Raw genomic sequence first — 17,854 nt, forward strand, 5'->3', positions numbered from 1 at the left:
CCCTGACCACGCTTATTCCTCCCTGCCGCCAGCAATTATGCTTCATTCCAGCAGAGGTGAGGCCACATACCCAATAGTACCTTTTTTCAAGTCTAATTGCTGTGGACAATTGTATCTTCTGATGGGGAGTGTAACCCTTTCATCTCCCAAATCATTCCTCCATCTTAGACCCCATCTGCACTGCACGTTTAAAACAATATCATGCCTCACAGAGCTACAATTTCCAGAGTGGTTTAACAATCAAATCCTCTTCATGCAAGAATTGTAGCTCCGGGAGGGGCAGCTGCAGAGATAAGAAATGAAGAGATGTTCCATTGTCTGGAGAGGCCACTTCCTGATTTGCATGGAGAAGCCATTTTCAACAGAGCCCAGCGATCAAAGCATGCAGTTGTATTGATACAGCACTTGGTGTTGAAATTTTGCTCCCCCTAACAATTTTGCACCCAGACAACCACCATTGGTCTGAACCAAACTCTAATTTGTTAATAGCCACCCCCAGCAGCAAAAGGCCACATAACAGAGGCATGAGGACCAGATGCTGCAACAAGGCCAGATGTCAATTCTTTTCCCTGGGCTTGTCGATCGGAAGGTCGGTGGTTCGAATCCTTGTGACGGGGTGAGCTCCCATCACTCGGTCCCAGCTCCTGCCAACTTAGCGGTTCGAAAGCATATCAAAGTGCAAGTAGATAAATAGGTACCACTCCAGTGAGAAGGTAAACGGTGTTTCCGTGCGCTGCTTTGGTTTCGCCAGAAGCGGCTTAGTCCTGCTGGCCACATGACCCGGAAAAACTGTCTGCGAACAAACGTCGGCTCCCTCGGCCAGTAAAGCACGATGAGTGTCGCAACCCCAGAGTCATTCGTGACGGACTTAACTGTCAGGGGTCCTTTAGCTTTAGCTTTTAATCATGCCACACCCAACCAGAGCCACCCATAGGGGCGGGGCGAAGGCAGGCAAGCTACCCATAGGGGTGGAGCATACCACGGGGCCTCCAGAGTCTGCCTGCCTCCTCCCACTCAGCCACCCTAAAGCTGGGGGAGAGGCAGTGGGAGGACCATTTGGCAGCACAGAGCCTGCATGCGCCCAAGCCACTACGTCTTTCCCAGGAGAGACGTGTGGCTAGGGCACGCTGCAGGGCCCGTGGTGAGTGCCACCCAGCATTTTGTAACCCCGTTAGTGGTGACACCCAGGGCGGACAGCACCCACCGCACCCCCCTTCCTCCGCCACTGCACCCAACATCCCTACAGCCCTTCCCTAAGGCTAACATTTCTCTTTCTCTCTTTTTATCTCTCCCACCATACATCTAATCAAGTGGATTCTGGTCCATGAAACCTTGTTTGTTTGTTTGTTTGTTTGTTTGTTTGTTTGTTAGTGCAACAGACTAACACAACAATCTTTCTGGGAGAGGCTTATCGTTGAAATATGTTAAAGGGGGCCAGAGCTTGGAAGAAGATCTGAAGGTAAAGACAAGAAACAGTACTTCTGAGTGGTGAGAGAGGCATATGATCATGCTTAGGAAATAAATCGTGGTTGATTAATCATGTGAGTTTTACTCAACTAAATAGCATACCTTGCAGACTGGAGGAAATGTACTTTTTCTTTTTTAAAAAATGACATTCAGGTGAGGGAAGTGTACAGCATAACATTCATCTTAGGAGAGGCATTCGCTCCTTCAAGAGGAAGGAGGTTAGGCTGTATCCAATTTCTACTCAGAGAAAACCCACTGAAATTAATGGTCCTATGCTAGTCATGCCCATTAATTTCAGTGAGCAAAAGTAAGTTGGTTTTACAGCCCAAAGCCTTGAAACAGGTTTTGTAAGTAGTTCAGGGCTTGCTCTCTTTTTTTTCTTTTGCTTTCTTCAAAGAGAAGCCATTCCCAACATTTAGAGTTCCAGAGGTGGGTGGGAGGGATAGAAGAGCAATTACAAAAGAACATCTGCACAGTTGAAAAATTCAAGGCATGCAAAAATTCAGTTCTGCCAAGTGCATGCAAGCTGTTAGGTTAACAGACCTAAAAATGACTAATGGTGATGTGAGAAGATGCCAGAAAGCTGCCTTGCACCATTGGCCAACCTAGCTTATGTATTCTTGATGCCTGAGGTGGGAACATGTGACCATCCAGGTGTGGTCAGACTCCAAGTCACTGGCCATTCTGGCTAGGGCTGATGTGAAGGCCACAGGCTTCCAACCCCTGCTCAACAGTGAGCGGCAGTGGTCTTCCCAGGATTTCAGATGGGAGTCTTTCACAGCAATGCCTGGAGATATCGGGGATTGGCTCTGTGACCTTCTTCCTGCAACGCAGTGCTCTACCACCACGACACAAACCTTTCCTCCAGGCTTCACTACAACCCCAGACTCTGACCAAGCTTTCCCATTTCTCCTTCCCTGGCCAAAAACACCCTGCACCACCTGCTCTACATTGTTTTGCCTGAAGGCCTCCAATGCTGTGTTTCTGTTGCTCCCACTCATTGGCAGGAAATAAATTGTTGCACACACAACCCCTTTGTGGGAAGCCGAGCGCTGGTCTATCCCAAGGGGAGGGGGTGGGGAACCACATGGGCAGGTGGGTGACTGAGCAGCTTTTTATGCCTATTCCACCCCCTCCTCTTCATTGAGCTTCTACACACCCCATAACTCTACAGTGGTGTTCTCTCTCTCTCTCTCTCTCTCTCCCTTTGCAAGCCACCATTGCTGGGGGTGATCTAGGGATTTGTCTTGAGTGCAGGGAACCCAACTCCCCATTTTTTGCTGATTTCACACTGTAGGGTTCTCCTGGCTTATTCATTATCTGTGTCTTTGTTCTGTTTGGCATTCAGTTTGGAAAGGAAAGGCAATTGAAGGGCACCCTGAGGCATTATGGAACTAATGTCACACTTGAGTCGCATTCCCAAGACGTCAAGCTTGCTGGTGTCTTTGTGGGGGTGCTCTTTAGCCCACCTGGCTCACCTTGGTGAATGCTGGACAGCAAGGCCTGGGCGCACATTTTGGATTCATGTACCCAAAGCTCCCATGGCAGGGAGGGTGAATTTACTCCCAAATCCTTGGCTGGGGAGCCATGGAATCGCCATCGCCATCATTATTATTTTTAGATTTTAAACAACTTTATTGAAAGTTCGAAAAGTACATAATTATATGTGAGACATAAATAAAAGAGAGAGAAAAAGTAAGAGAAACAGAAAGGAAAATAAAGGGGGGGACCCAAAACTATATTTTACAGGGTTGTTATTGTACTCCACCATATCTAAACCTATTACAGTATTTGTAAGAATGGATTCCAAATATCATTGAATTTGTCCGTGGCAAGTCTGCATTTATATGCAAGTTGTTCATATGCTGCGAGTTTGTATAAATCTTCAATCACCATCATTATTTTATTGTCTGTACCACACCCAATTGACTGGGTTGCCCCAGACATTTTGGGCGGCTTCCAGCATACACAAGAACATAACAAAACATTAAACATTAAAAACTTCCCTATACAGGGCTGCCTTCAGATGTCTTCTAAAGGAATGTGGCTTCCACATGCCCAGGGGGTTTGAGGGATGCTTCCCTTCTGGATGTTAATTCAAACTCACCTGCCTGTACTTGCATACTTTGGTTATTTATTACCAGGTGTTTTGTTTTGGTCCATTTCGTTCTGTTTCATAAATGGGGCCTTTCCACCATTGCATATCTCTTCCAGAGTGCGTTGGCAATGCACCCGTCCTCCCCCCCCCCCATGCTTAAAATAAATAAATAGATCCTCTCACTCATGGTTTCGTTGGAGCTCATGATCCCACTTGGATAAAGCTTTAATAAAACACTCATCTTCATTAGAGCCATCAGGAGTGGATGTCCTCACCTTCTGTGTGGATTTCCAAATGTTATGGAATGAGACTCCAAGCAACAGAGTACATGCCCACACTTTACACTGCAGGTGCCCTTTGCGGGATTGCGCATGGTGCTACAGTTCCCAGGGAACTTAAGGCTAACAGGGACGGGCCTGCCTCTCCGTGTTATTATTTGGAGGTTCACGCCCAGCCCCAGTAGTCAAGTTTCACTGCTGGGAGGGGGGCCAGTCCCAGTTATATATAGGGGTAGAGCCGACAGTAGCCAGGCAGTCGGCTCGGGAGATTCACCCTCTAACCCCTCCCTTAGTTTAATGTTTTCTTGTTTGCAGGTTAACTTTTTCTTCCTGTTTAGCGGGCACTGCTACGGTCTTTAACTGGTTGCTGTTGAAGGACTGGAAAGAAATTTTCCTGCATTACAAGGTTTTGTCTTACCTGTAGTAATTTGTCACAACTTTGGCGGTTTATGGCCTTGAGTGGAATCCTATAGTCTTTTCTTCCCTATATGGGGGAGGGCATGAAGTAGTAACTCACCTCCCTGTGGAGGCAATTCCAGGGTCCCCTCTTAAAAGGGGTTATATAATGGGTGTCACTGGCCATACACCAAAAGGCTGTCAGTGAACTACCCAGTGTGCGGGGATATGGGCTGGGCTGCCTGCTATACATACGTCTCGCAGAGCACACCCATATCCCATTTACCCTGATATTCCCCAGTTCCCCCCAGCTGGGGAGCTGGGAAGGATACACGCCCAAGCCTAAGCCAAGGTCTTCCTACATTCGGAAGTTTAATAAAGTTGTGGCCTAATTTAATTCCCTAACACGTTGTCAGAGTCTTTATTCCTTCCTTATGATCCCTGGGGGCTGGGGCTGTCGCGGCCTGGTCACGCAATTACGATCACGCACAACTGTACTGTGCCAAAACTTCCCTCTCTAAAAGCCCTGTGTATTTGTATTAATATTAATATCTGTGCATTCATTGTATATAATGTGCAATTAGGAATGATAAGTCTTCCCTCATGCTCCCTCACTGAGCTATCACATACTCTCCAACCTTTCTCCACAGAAAATAGGGCATCCTATTCCATAATAATGATTATTATAATTTTATTATTTATACCCCACCCATCTGACAGGGTTGCCCCAGCCACTCTGGGTAGCTTCCAACATATATAAAAATACAATAAAGCATTAAACATTAAAAATCTTCCCTGGGAGGTATTGGGACTGGAAGGGCAGAAGAAAGGAAGCCCACTGATAGGTGGAGTCAAAGCAAGTCAAATTTGTAGGGAGATTAGGCAATAGACTAACATTTCATAGAATTATGAGAGAATGTTGTCTGTTTCGTGACCATTCATTCTGAGGTTTGATGTTGCAGCTTCAAAGCATGTATTGCGTGTTGAATAGGAGAAATTCACACAAAAATGCTGGTAAATTGTTTCATGAGGATTTCTTTCCCCTTCCAAACACACACACACACACACACACACACACACACACACAGGACTGCAGCAAAAATGTAGAGAACTGGATCAGGGATCAGAAAAATACAAAACCAAGAGAAGTAAAATGGACCGATCCATCGGTCCCTGGTATGAAATGAGGGACTTACTTGGTTGGTCGATAATCTGGTATGGTACGGTCCAGTGATATTTTCTCACTGAGGTAGGAATTGTAGCCGTATTTCTCATGCGGTCCCTTGGCTTTCTCTTCCTCCTCAGGGGAAAGTGTGGCAGGAAGCCCTCCTTTCCCACGACCACCATAGCCTTCAATGAGCCCCAGTGATTTGGACAGACCTGGAGAGAGAAAAACAGGATCAGTTTTCAAAAATGGGAGTCAACCATTGCTTCTTTATCCCAGAGTCAAAGATGTAACCCAGGCATTGCTAAACTTCCTGGGCCTGTGAACACATTTCATCTTTTTTGAGTGAGTGTGTGTTGGGATTCCCACTCCTTCCCCTGGTAATTTCTGTCCCTCACCTTTCCCCAGATCAGCTGTCCCTGATTCACACACACATTTACTTCACTTTTCCAAGTGATTAGGGTAAAAGCTATATCCAACAGAATTAATCTAAGCTTTGAAAAACACAAAGAACTGAAAAAAGGAAGAAGAAATGGCACACCCTCTCTAGGGATGTAAGAAGATTTCATTTTCTTTTCCACCTTGCATTCGTCACACACAACATTGTTTCTGTTCCACTGCAGTTCTTCCACCAACACCTACATGATTCACCACCACCACCATCGTCATTTGTATGCTGCCTTTCCATAGGTAAAGTTCTGCTCAAAGTGGCTTACAACTTATATCTTTTTAATTACAAACATAACAAAAAGCAGCCATGAACAGTAAATAAAATGCATTAAAAAGCTCACAACCAAATTGAGGGATTTCCACATACATCATAAGATCTAAAAGTAAACATAAAAAAATAGTATCAACAGCAGGAATGAAACTCCCTAAACAGTACCCCAACTCCAGCAGCCTCAGCTTTTGTAGCTGGAGTCAGTTGGGGCCCTGCCCTTCTGGAGCACTGGAAGCCAAGAGAGAGAGAGATCTCCCGGCTGCGCCCTGCCTTTAACAGGCAGGCCACACCCCCTGACTGACCGGATTGGCCGGGCCGGCCAGTGACGCAGCCAGGAAACCCCAATCGCGCAGGTCTGGCCTCTGTGCACATGGAGGGGTCATGAGAGCCCGCAACACCAGCTCCTCTTAAGGTGGAAGTGGCCTTGCTGTCTGCTGTGGAAAAATTATTTGACCTATGTAATGTTCCATTCAGCTGCTGACCGAATATGAGGATTTATATATGTGCCACGGGGCCATCAGTGCCTGAACCCTGTCGAATGACTGAACCCATGTGTCTGGGCTGAAGATAATTTTGCAATGGCACAACGGAACAGGGACTCTTAGCAATACTAGAACTTGGGGACAATCAATGAAGCTGAATGCCTGAAAAGTCAGAAGAGGAGTACTTCTTGCAGGACATATTATAATTATGGAATTTGCTCTCACAAGAGTGAGACAAGCATCAATTGAATGGCTTTAAAGAGGATTAGACAAATTCATGGAAGATCTGGCTATAGGTTGTTTTGAATTAAGTCCTAAGGCTGAGCGATGTCCAGTTTTCAGCATCAGTGATATACTGATATAGGACAATGTCTGAAATAAGGATGGAACTATGGAGAGGTGAACTGGGTAATGTCCTGGCAAATGCTACTAATTAGGAGACACACTTCTACTTACCCAGTTTAACATATTGTTGCACCTGTTGTTTTATAGAACAGAGCAAAAGGCGTGGTAGAAATCAGGAGAGAAGCGATGGCCAGCTTCATCATTTATCCCACATCACAATTTTTTACATAGCACACACACAGACATTGTGATTCACGATACATTGCCATCTCCAATATTATGTAAACATTACCACAACGTGGACCCATTATGGATGATGCCTTGATACATCACCCATCGCCCTATTAGAGAAGACCCTAAGTCACTCCTTTCTATTAACTTCAATGTTTAGGGGTAATGTTGAATGCCACCCTGGGTTTCTGCCTCCCCTGTTTGAGGCAGTATGCTGTTCGGGTCCTGCTTTTGACCTTAGCATAGACACCTGCTTAGCCACTCTGAGCACAGGATGCTGAGCTAGATGGCTCCCTGGCCTGATTCTGCAGGGCATAATAATTAATAATAATAATAATAATAATAATAATAATAATCTATTTATTTATACCCCGCCCATCTGGCTGGGCTTCCCCAGCCACTCTGGGCAGCTTCCAACAAAATATTAAAATACAATAATGCATCAAACATTAAAAGTTTCCCTAAACAGGGCTGCCTTCAGATGTCTTCTAAAAGTCTGGTAGCAGTTGTTCTCTTTGACATCTGGTGGGAGGGTGTTCCACAGGGCGGGTGCCACTACCGAAAAGGCCCTCTGTCTGGTTCCCTGTAACTTGGCTTCTCGCAGTGAGGGAACCACCAGAAGGCCCTCGGCACTGGACCTCTTATGTTCTTACCTTTATCAGATTCCTCCACTCCACCCCCATCTATTATGGGTATCATGATTTAGCTACTTCCCACTGCCTTGCTGAAAAGGGACTAATTCAGAGAAAGGGAGGAATTGCCAAGTAAATACGTATCTTTTCAGTGAATGAATCATAGGATTGCAGAGTTGGAAGGGACTTGGGGGATTATCTAGCCCCAATCCCCAGCAATGCAGGAATCACAGCTATGCCATCTTTGGCAGATGGCCATCCAAGCTCTGTTTAAAAACCTCCAAAGGAGAGTTCACCACCTTCCCAAGGTAGTCCGTTCCACTGAGCTAAAATGAATGCAGATGTAATGGCCAATTTAAGCTTTCAGACAAATAAATAGGACACAGCATGCACAATACACAAGCCTTGGACTTTCTGCAATACAAAGTGCTTTTTGCTCCACTCTCTTTAAGGAAAGAGCCAAGGGGCAAGAGCGAGTGTCAAAGAAAGAAAAGCCAAGCACATTAAGAAGGGATGGAAAGACAAAGTAATATTTTATGACATGCTTCACTGTGCATTATAGAGAGCAGTAGCACCTGACATTTTTACATTTATTTTTAGGAGAGATTCACACCTCCCTCATTGTCAAGCACTACTGAGCACTTTGATGGATGATTTTTATTCTTAGCGGTGATATTTATTTTCCCATCGCTTCGGCTGAGGGACCCTGCGACCCCTCCAGGCAGGCCTTTTGTGTCGTTCCTTTATTTCGACAGGAGGTGAACAAGAAACAAAAGAGCGCAATGCCACAAAATCTGGATTCATGCGCTTCCCGATGTGATGTTGCAATGCTGGTGTTCTCTTCCTTCATGGCACTGTGTGTGTGAGAAGGGGGGGGGGGGGAGGCAATGTCAGGGACGGTATGTTCACCAATTAAATATGGTTAGAATGAAATCAGTTTCCATACTTAAAAACAAACCATCCAAATCATCTTAAAGTATATTCTTCTTAACCAAACTTCCAGTTTAGGCCTTCAACTCAAAAACGGGCATTCTGGGGGTTTGGTGTGGGAGAGACTTATACCTATTCCAATCCCTGTTTGGCTCAGTAACATGATGACCCACTGGTGGAGGAAGAGGGGGGCGGGGGAAGCACACTCCCCCCCTAGTGCAATCCCAGTGGGGTGCCATCGCGGATGCCCACCGCCTGCACTGAGTGCCATGCCCCTGCGGGTGGCATGCCACGCCCCCAGGACGCGCACCAGCCACGCCCCCCAGTGCCTGCTCTCCGCCACTATGATGGCCTAGGCCTCAATCTTCAAAACATTGGTCCACATGCATCTGCCAGCTGAGCTAGCAGCAGCCCCTCCCAGAGGCTCCTTAAGAGATCTTGCAACATGTTCCTATAGTCATGGATCAATCGGTTGCCTTACACAGCACTTCCAGCTCCTGGAATCTGTGAAATAAGTTCAATGCATCATAAAGCCAGTCCACTCCTATCAGGAAAAGTTCCACTGCACCACACTCCTTTCCAGGTCATTTCCTCCCCGTCCCACATCTCAAAAGGCACCCAGAGCCATTGTCACAAAAAGTTAAGTGTTCTCAGGTGAGATGCAACCATTCGGATATGTACATTCCCATTCTGCCCCAGCCCTGCACGTCATCCCACTCGCCATGCTCCCCGTTGCCAGATCAGCCTGCCAGAAGAGATTCACTAAGGCAGTCAACGTGTCACTTTGTTTTAAAGTGTATGCAACGGCAGATCCGCAAAACGTAGACAGGTGCTCTTGGTGGGAGGAATACATTAAGTGCCCAGCATCAAGATTGGAAAAGACAATGTGACTCCGCAGTGATTGAAAAGTTGTCTTTGAAATACCTGGCCTTGGAAAAGGAGGAATCAATCCTAAGGCTTCCCTGAAGGAAAATACCTCGATTCATTCGAGTATATAGTGGTTGATGGGTACTTCAACCCCTCCACCTTGAAAACTAGGGAGCTTCTGCAAATGGGATGCTTGAAAAAGTTTGAACTCTTAAGGCACCTCTCAAGGATTTGCAAGGAAAATGAGAAAAACATAAAGGGTTTCAGGCTCCTTCCTCCACCACACTCCCCTAACAATAAACAAACAAAAGGAAGACTCTTGCGGTTTCAAACAGAGAGGAGTCACTAGCAACAATGTGGACCGACAATGCTGAAATTGGCTAATAAATAATAATAATATATTTATATGCCATTCATCTGGCAGGGTTGCCCCAGCTACTCTGGGCTACTACATTCTAAGCCATGGGTAGGCAAACTAAGGCCCAGGGGCCGGATCTGGCCCAATCACCTTCTAAATTCGACCTGTGGATGGTCTGGGAACCAACGTCTTTTTACATGAGTAGAATGTGTGTTTTTATTTAAAATGCATCTCTGGGTTATTTGTGGGGCATAAGAATTTGTTCATTTTTTCCCTTTCAAAATATAGTCCGCCGCCCCCCCCACAAGGTCTGAGGGACAGTGGACTGGCCCCCTGCTGAAAAAGTTTGCTGACCCTTGTGAATCTAAGCCTACTATAAAACCAGTTCCTCCGTCATAAGAGCAAAATATAAGAAAATAAACAGAGCCTGGTGGCTCAGACCAGTGACCCATCCAGTCCAACATTCAGTTCTCACAGTAACCAACCAGATGTACATAGGAAGTCCATAAGCAGGATGTGAGCACAACAGCAATCCATTCACCCGCAGTTCCCAACCACTGGGACATAGTGCCTCTGATAGTTGGTAGCTATCCCTGACTCTTGTGGGGGGAAATTCTATAGTTCAGCTGTGTGAAAAAGTACTTTCTTCTGTCTCTCTTGAATCTTCCAACATTCAGCTTCCTTGGGTGACCCAAAGTTCTGGTGTCATGGGAGATACTAAGAGTCCCTGTTCCATTTGGCCATTGAGAAATTCACTTCATCCCACACACAAGGGCTCAGTCCCTCAGTCATTCAACTAGGAATGCCAGTGTTCTCTGATAAAAAAAGGTTTTTATTAGGGTTTATAAAGAAAAATACAAAGATTTTTATCAAATATCTTTTTTTTTTGTCCAAATCTGCCCATTAATCAAAAGAAAAGAAAGGAAGTTAAAGTGAAGTTCTCTAAGCTCAGGTTCAGACATGTTCTTCAATGGCTCATGAAAGCCCACCTCAAGTAGGAAGTGAACTTGTATTGACTTATATGTTATCTTTTATTAAACCACCTCAAGGCAGTTTACAATAAAAAACCTTTATAATACAGTTAGAATTTTAAAAACATAAACCAGCAGTATTAACAGTCAGTACAATAGTTGTAACACACTTAAGGCCTCAAAGTTCTTCATCGTGAAATATCACCCATACCAGGGAAGAATTAAATCAGCAATATCAGGGAAATCATGTACAGGTGGCCTTGAGCTCTGATGTGTGCTGCCGCCAGGTCTCTGCTCCAGTCCTGCAGTGAGAGCTGGAGGACTGTTGTTTGGCACTCTGATCTGTTCATGCACAAACTCCTGAAGGCTAACTGCTTAATTCTGCTGAATGTATGTGGGCTTGGACACCGTAATTAAGTCTCTGGTGCCACAGAGTTCAAGGCTCAATTGAGCACTACCAACAACATCATGCTTAGGCAAGCAGTGGTGACTATAATGATGGTAAGCCCAGTTGCTGGTCATGGGCTCTGCTGCAACCAGGCCCTCGCCCCAGTATGCCACATATTGGCACTGGTCTTGAGAATTTCCTAGCACATAGGAAGGCAGGAAGCTGCCTTATACTGGTCCGTCAAGCTCAGTATTGTCAACACTATACGACAATTGCTCTGCAAGATTCCAGAGTCTCTCCAGCTCAAGCTGGAGGTGCCAGGAATTGAACCTTCATGCAAACCAGGTGATCTGCTACTGAGCTACAGCTACTGAGCTGCAAAGCAAGTCCTCTGTTACTGAGCCATGACTACTTAGCTATGATGCACTTCCCTGGAATTTTGAGATCAAACGGGAGCTCACCTCGTCATGCAGATTCGAACCGTCACCCTTCCAATCAGCAAGCCCAAGAGGCTCAGTGGTTTAGACCACAGCACCACACACATCCCTTGGTCCTGCACATTATATCATAGGGATGGCCCAGGGCATGAGAACTTACTAGAGGCAGATTGAAATAGAACGTGTCAAGTGATTTGGTGAGTTCCCTGAGATTCTAGGGCATGCTGCTCTTAACCAGAAAGCATAGACCTGTTGCCAAGTATGGAGCAAATCTTATGAAAGCTTGGAGGAGCAAGCCATGCACCCACCCCACTGGTTTTCAAAACACAAGTGAAACAGAAGGATTGTTGTTGTTTATATTAAATAATAAAAAATACAAGAAGCAAAGATAGGGATGTTTAGTGTATCTGAGCACTTATGAAACCCCAAGTTCCCTCCTGTGTCATCCTATCTCCAGATTAACAAAAGACCTGGGGGATGCTTGAGGTTTTGACTGAGATTTATTATACAAGCTTTCCATCTAGAAGCTTCTGTACACCGGTGATTTTTGTCATCGAGAGAGCTCTTAACTTGTCTCTCCTTTTTCCTACATCCAAAATACATGGTACTTCTGTTTGACTGAGTGATGGTGGCACTCTGCAGCAGCACTGAAAAGAAAACACAACCTAGTATTCCTCCATGTGAAGAGAATGTTTATTAAAGATTGGAATGTAATAATGGAGGGATACAATCTATTTCAGAGAAACAGACCAGACAAGAAAGGAGGAGGAGTGGCGTTATATGTCAGGGATGTGTATACCTGTGAAGAGATCCAAGATTTAGAACCTCAAAGCCAAAGTGAGAGCATTTGGGTCAAAATTAAGGGAGAGAAGAATAACAGTGACCTCATTGTGGGAGTTTACTATAGATCCCCAAGCCAAACGGAGGACATAGATGATGCCTTCCTGGAACAGATGGCCAAGTATGCAAAAGGAAGGGAGATAGTAGTAATGGGGGACTTCAATTACCCGGATATTTGTTGGATGTCAAACTCAACCAAGAGCATAAGGTCAAACAGATTCCTCACTGGCCTTGCAGACAACTTCATTGTCCAGAAAGTGGGAGAAGCAACAAGAGGAACAGCCATTTTAGATCTGGTCCTAACCAATGTTGATGACCTGGTTAGTGGGGTAGAAGTGGAAGGATCATTAGGCGCGAGTGATCATGCTCTTCTGAAGTTTACTATACAGTGGAAAGGAGCAGCCAAGCATACTAGGACTCAATTTCTTGACTTTAAGAAAGCCGACTTCATAAAACTTAGGGAAGTGCTGGGTGAGATCCCATGGACAGTAATACTAAAAGGAAAGGGAGTTCATGATGGCTGGGAGTTTGTTAAGAGGGAGATAGTAAAAGCACAACTTCAGGCAATACCAATGAGACGGAAACATGGAAGGTGCCTAAAGAAGCCAGGGTGGCTATCTAAAGAACTTTTAACTGAGTTAAGATTAAAAAAAGGATGTGTACAAAAAATGGAAAAGGGGGGAAACCACCAAAGAGGAATTCAAACAAATAGCCAGCACGTGTAGACACAAAGTCAGAAAAGCTAAAGCACAGAATGAACTCAGGCTTGCTAGAGAGGTTAAAAGCAACAAAAAAGGCTTTTATGGGTATGTTCGTAGCAAAAGGAAGAACAAAGAAACAGTGGGGTCACTCAGAGGAGAAGATGGTGAAATGCAAACAGGGGACACAGAAAGGGCTGAACTCCTCAATGCCTTCTTTGCCTCAGTCTTCTCCGATAAAGAAAACAATGCCCGACCTGAAGAATTTGGAGCAAATGATTCAGCAGAGGAAACACAGCCCAGAATAACTAAGGAGATAGTACAAGAATACTTGGCTAGTTTAGATGTATTCAAGTCTCCAGGGCCAGATGAACTGCATCCAAGAGTATTAAAAGAACTGGCAGATGTGATCTCAGAACCACTGGCAGTCATCTTTGAGAATTCCTGGAGAACAGGCGAAGTCCCGGCAGACTGGAGGAGGGCAAATGTTGTCCCTATTTTCAAAAAGGAGAAAAGAGAGGACCCAAATAATTACTGCCCAGTCAGTCTGACATCAATACCAGGGAAGATTCTGGAGCAGATCATTAAGCAAACAGTCTGTGAGCACCTAGAAAGGAATGCTGTGATCACCAATAGTCAGCATGGATTTCTGAAAAATAAGTCATGTCAGACTAACCTGATCTCGTTTTTTGACAGAATTACAAGCCTGGTAGATGAAGGGAACGCAGTGGATGTAGCCTACCTCGATTTCAGCAAGGCATTTGACAAGGTGCCCCATGATATTCTTGTAAAGAAGCTGGTAAAATGCAGTCTTGACTATGCTACCACTCAGTGGATTTGTAACTGGCTGACTGACCGAACCCAAAGGGTTCCTCTTCATCCTGGAGAAGAGTGACTAGTGGGGTGCCACAGGGTTCTGTCTTGGGCCCGGTCTTATTCAACATCTTTATCAACGACTTGGATGATGGACTCAAGGGCATCCTGATCAAATTTGCAGATGACACCAAACTGAGAGGGGTGGCTAACACCCCAGAGGCCAGGATCACACTTCAAAATGACCTTGACAGATTAGAGAACTGGGCCAAAACAAACAAGATGAATTTTAACAGGGAGAAATGTAAAGTATTGCACTTGGGCAAAAAAAAATGAGAGGCACAAATACAAAATGGGTGAAACCTGGCTTGAGAGCAGTACATGTGAAAAGGATCTAGGAGTCTTGGTTGACCACAAACTTGACATGAGCCAACAGTGTGACGCGGCAGCTAAAAAAGCCAATGCAATTCTGGGCTGCATCAATAGGAGTATAGCATCTAGATCAAGGGAAGTAATAGTGCCACTGTATTCTGCTCTGGTCAGACCTCAGCTGGAGTACTGTGTCCAGTTCTGGGCACCACAGTTCAAGAAGGACACTGACAAACTGGAACATGTCCAGAGGAGGGCAACCAAAATGGTCAAAGGCCTGGAAACGATGCCTTATGAGGAACGGCTAAGGGAGCTGGGCATGTTTAGCCTGGAGAAGAGGAGGTTAAGGGGTGGTATGATAGCCATGTTCAAATATATAAAAGGATGTCACATAGAGGAGGGAGAAAGGTTGTTTTCTGCTGCTCCAGTGAAGCGGACACGGAGCAATGGATCCAAACTACAAGAAAGAAGATTCCACCTAAACATTAGGAAGAACTTCCTGACAGTAAGAGCTGTTCGACAGTGGAATTTGCTGCCAAGGAGTGTGGTGGAGTCTCCTTCTTTGGAGGTCTTTAAGCAGAGGCTTGACAACCATATGTCAGGAGTGCTCTGATGGTGTTTCCTGCTTGGCAGGGGGTTGGACTCGATGGCCCTTGTGGTCTCTTCCAACTCTGTGATTCTATGATTCTATGATTCTATGATTCTAAAGAGCTTTCTTCTGTGCACTGCAGAAAGTCCACTAAAACTGCTGCTACTAATTAGATTATTAACAGTCATGTTGTGCCTGATGTTGTACAGATCATATAAGTGACACAGTAAGTGCCTAGAGCTCTTCTGATCTTATGGCATCTTCAGGCAGGACTGGGAAAGACTCCTTCGTCTGAAATTCTGGAGAGTCATTGCCAGTCGCTGATGGCAATGCTGAAGTATGTGATTGTCCAACCACTGCTTGAAAACCTCCAATGACTTTACTTTCCCCAAAAAACCACAGTCGTTCCTGTTGGGAATAATCCAGACTGAAATTCCCAGGTGTCAGAAAAGGTTATTTATGTATGCAACAACTGCGGCCCGTGTTTTGTTAGATCAAAATGGAAAATGAGCGAGGTCCCAACCAAAGAAGATTGGCAGCTTAAGTTGACAGAATATGCACAACTTGCAGACTTAACATATAGAATGAGAGAACAAGAAGAACATACATTTAAGGAAGATTGGAAAACGTTTATTGAATATATGGAAAATTATTGTGTACGCTGGCAGCATTCAGATAAATTAAACAGTGTAAATACGTTTTGATGGATGTAATAATGGAAAGCTGATTGGTATAGTTTTTCTAAACTATTCAGGGATATAAGGTATGCAAAATGAAGCAAGGAAAGAGAAGGGAAGTCACTGAGATCTTAAGTATGTAAATGTTTATTTGAAATTGTAAAACAGATAATTCAATAAAAATCTTTTTTTTTTTTTTAATGAAAACCTCCAGTGAAGGAGAGTCCACCACCTTCCCAGGTAATTTCATTCCGCTGTTCAACAGCTCTTACCACCAGAAAGTTCTTCCTAATGTTTAATAGGAATCACCTTCCTTCGAATTTGAATTCATTGGTTGGGTCCTACATAGATCACTGGTTTAATTCACTATACAAAGCAGGGTTTGTCGCTCAGTGGTAGAGCATTTATTTTCCAGGCAAATTTCCCAGTTCCATCTCTGGCATTTCAAGGTAGGGCTGGGAAGGACTCTTGCCTGAAAAGAGTAGGGAGCCACTTCCAGTCATTGTGCAAACAAGACCAAGCTAGATGGACCAACAGTTTGGGCATGTGAAGGAAGAAGAGTGAGGGTGAACATAGCATAGCACTATTATCTGCCGCATCTGTTCTGTCTCTTGCATGCACATGTTAAAAGGTGGGGAGAGAAGCTTCTCAGTCATATGGCACCACTTCTGTTATGGCTGAGAGCCTGGTCCATTTCATTTTAGGAAATTAGAGTGCTGCAGCAGTCCAAAACTGAGCTCTGAAAAACAATCACGTTCAGCATCTCCGAAAGATGTAGAGGAAGGAAGAGGATATAAAGCATCACGTACAAAAGCCCTGCCTTAACTACATCAGAGAGCTGGACCGAAGGCTATGGGGCAGTTAAGTGCTTCATAATATTTATCTTTCCTGAGTGAAAGGAAATACAACAATTCATGGCTGGTGGAGACGGAGGGATCAAATTTCTCTCTCCACTCAAGGAGATTAACGTCATAAAAGATCCAAGTCGTCATGCGTCATTAGAGAGACACATTGCTAAGTTGTGAAGTAAGGACGCTTTTGGCATTTTCCATGAAATAGGAGTAATAATATTCAGTGGGGGGTTTTTTTGTTTTGTTTTTTAAAATGAAAAGTTGGAAGAGTGAGATTTGCTGCAAGCTGAAATCTGATGTCCATAACCGTAGCCAGGAAGAGAGCTGCTGCAGAGTTTCTTGATGTGGAAATGAGTCAAGGAATGCAGAATATTGTGGCAATGAGTGCAGCCACTTTGTTGATTCACTCCTCCCCTTAAAACAATTAACTGGAGTGCAGATCAGATGCTGTGATGTGCCACAGCAAGGCCCACCCAGCAGGTAAGATGAGGCAAGGTGGGAGAAGGTTCTGGCTGACTGAAGGTAAGGCAGGTTTCAGGCTAGGTTCTGGGGCAGTAGTCTGCATCCTTTTTCAGACACAGGGCCCGCTTTTAACCCAAACATGCATTTGGGGACCCATTTCTTGAACCCATTTCTTGACGCGGGTGGCGCTGTGGGTTAAACCACAGAGCCTAGGACTTGCCAATCAGAAGGTTGGCGGTTCGAATCCCCACGACGGGGTGAGCTCCTGTTGCTCGGTCCCTGCTCCTGCCAACCTAGCAGTTCAAAAGAACGTCAAAGTGCAAGTAGATAAATAGGTACCGCTCCGGCGGGAAGGTAAACGGCGTTTCCGTGCACTGCTCTGGTTCGCCAGAAGCGGCTTAGTCATGCTAGCCACATGACCCGGAAGCTGTACGCCGGCTCCCTAGGCAAATAAAGCGAGATGAGTGCTGCAACCCCAGAGTTGGCCACGACTGGACCTAATGGTCGGGGTCCCTTTACCTTTACCTTTTTCTTGAACCTTTGCCATATATGTGCATGGTGGTAGTGCTCCTGTTGTGAGCCACCTTGGATCAGTCAATGATCCACTGGTCCGTCCTGCCCCACCAGCTGAAGACCAGTGCTCTGGGGGAATGTGGAGCTCTGAAGTTGCTCCAGCAAGGAACAAGCTGAAACAGAGCCCTGCTATGACTGCATAGCAGCTTCATTGTCAGCACTGCAGGATGCTTCTGTATTTACCCCTCTCTGGTAATCTCCAACTGTAACGGAGCA

General features: G+C 45.1%; 1 protein-coding gene across 1 annotated transcript in view; it reads right to left on the bottom strand.

The window, feature by feature from the left end:
- GALNT17 (polypeptide N-acetylgalactosaminyltransferase 17) overlaps positions 1-17,854 on the bottom strand; it is a 127,218-nt gene that overhangs the window by 76,701 nt on the left and 32,663 nt on the right. Inside the window, exon 2 of the mRNA XM_080982992.1 lies at positions 5,436-5,619. Coding sequence (XP_080839118.1) covers positions 5,436-5,619 — 184 coding nt within the window. The remainder of the gene's footprint in view (positions 1-5,435; positions 5,620-17,854) is intronic.

The sequence above is a fragment of the Podarcis pityusensis genome (assembly GCF_964106645.2).
Source record: "Podarcis pityusensis genome assembly, chromosome: 15".
In the NCBI taxonomy this organism is placed as follows: domain Eukaryota; kingdom Metazoa; phylum Chordata; class Lepidosauria; order Squamata; family Lacertidae; genus Podarcis; species Podarcis pityusensis.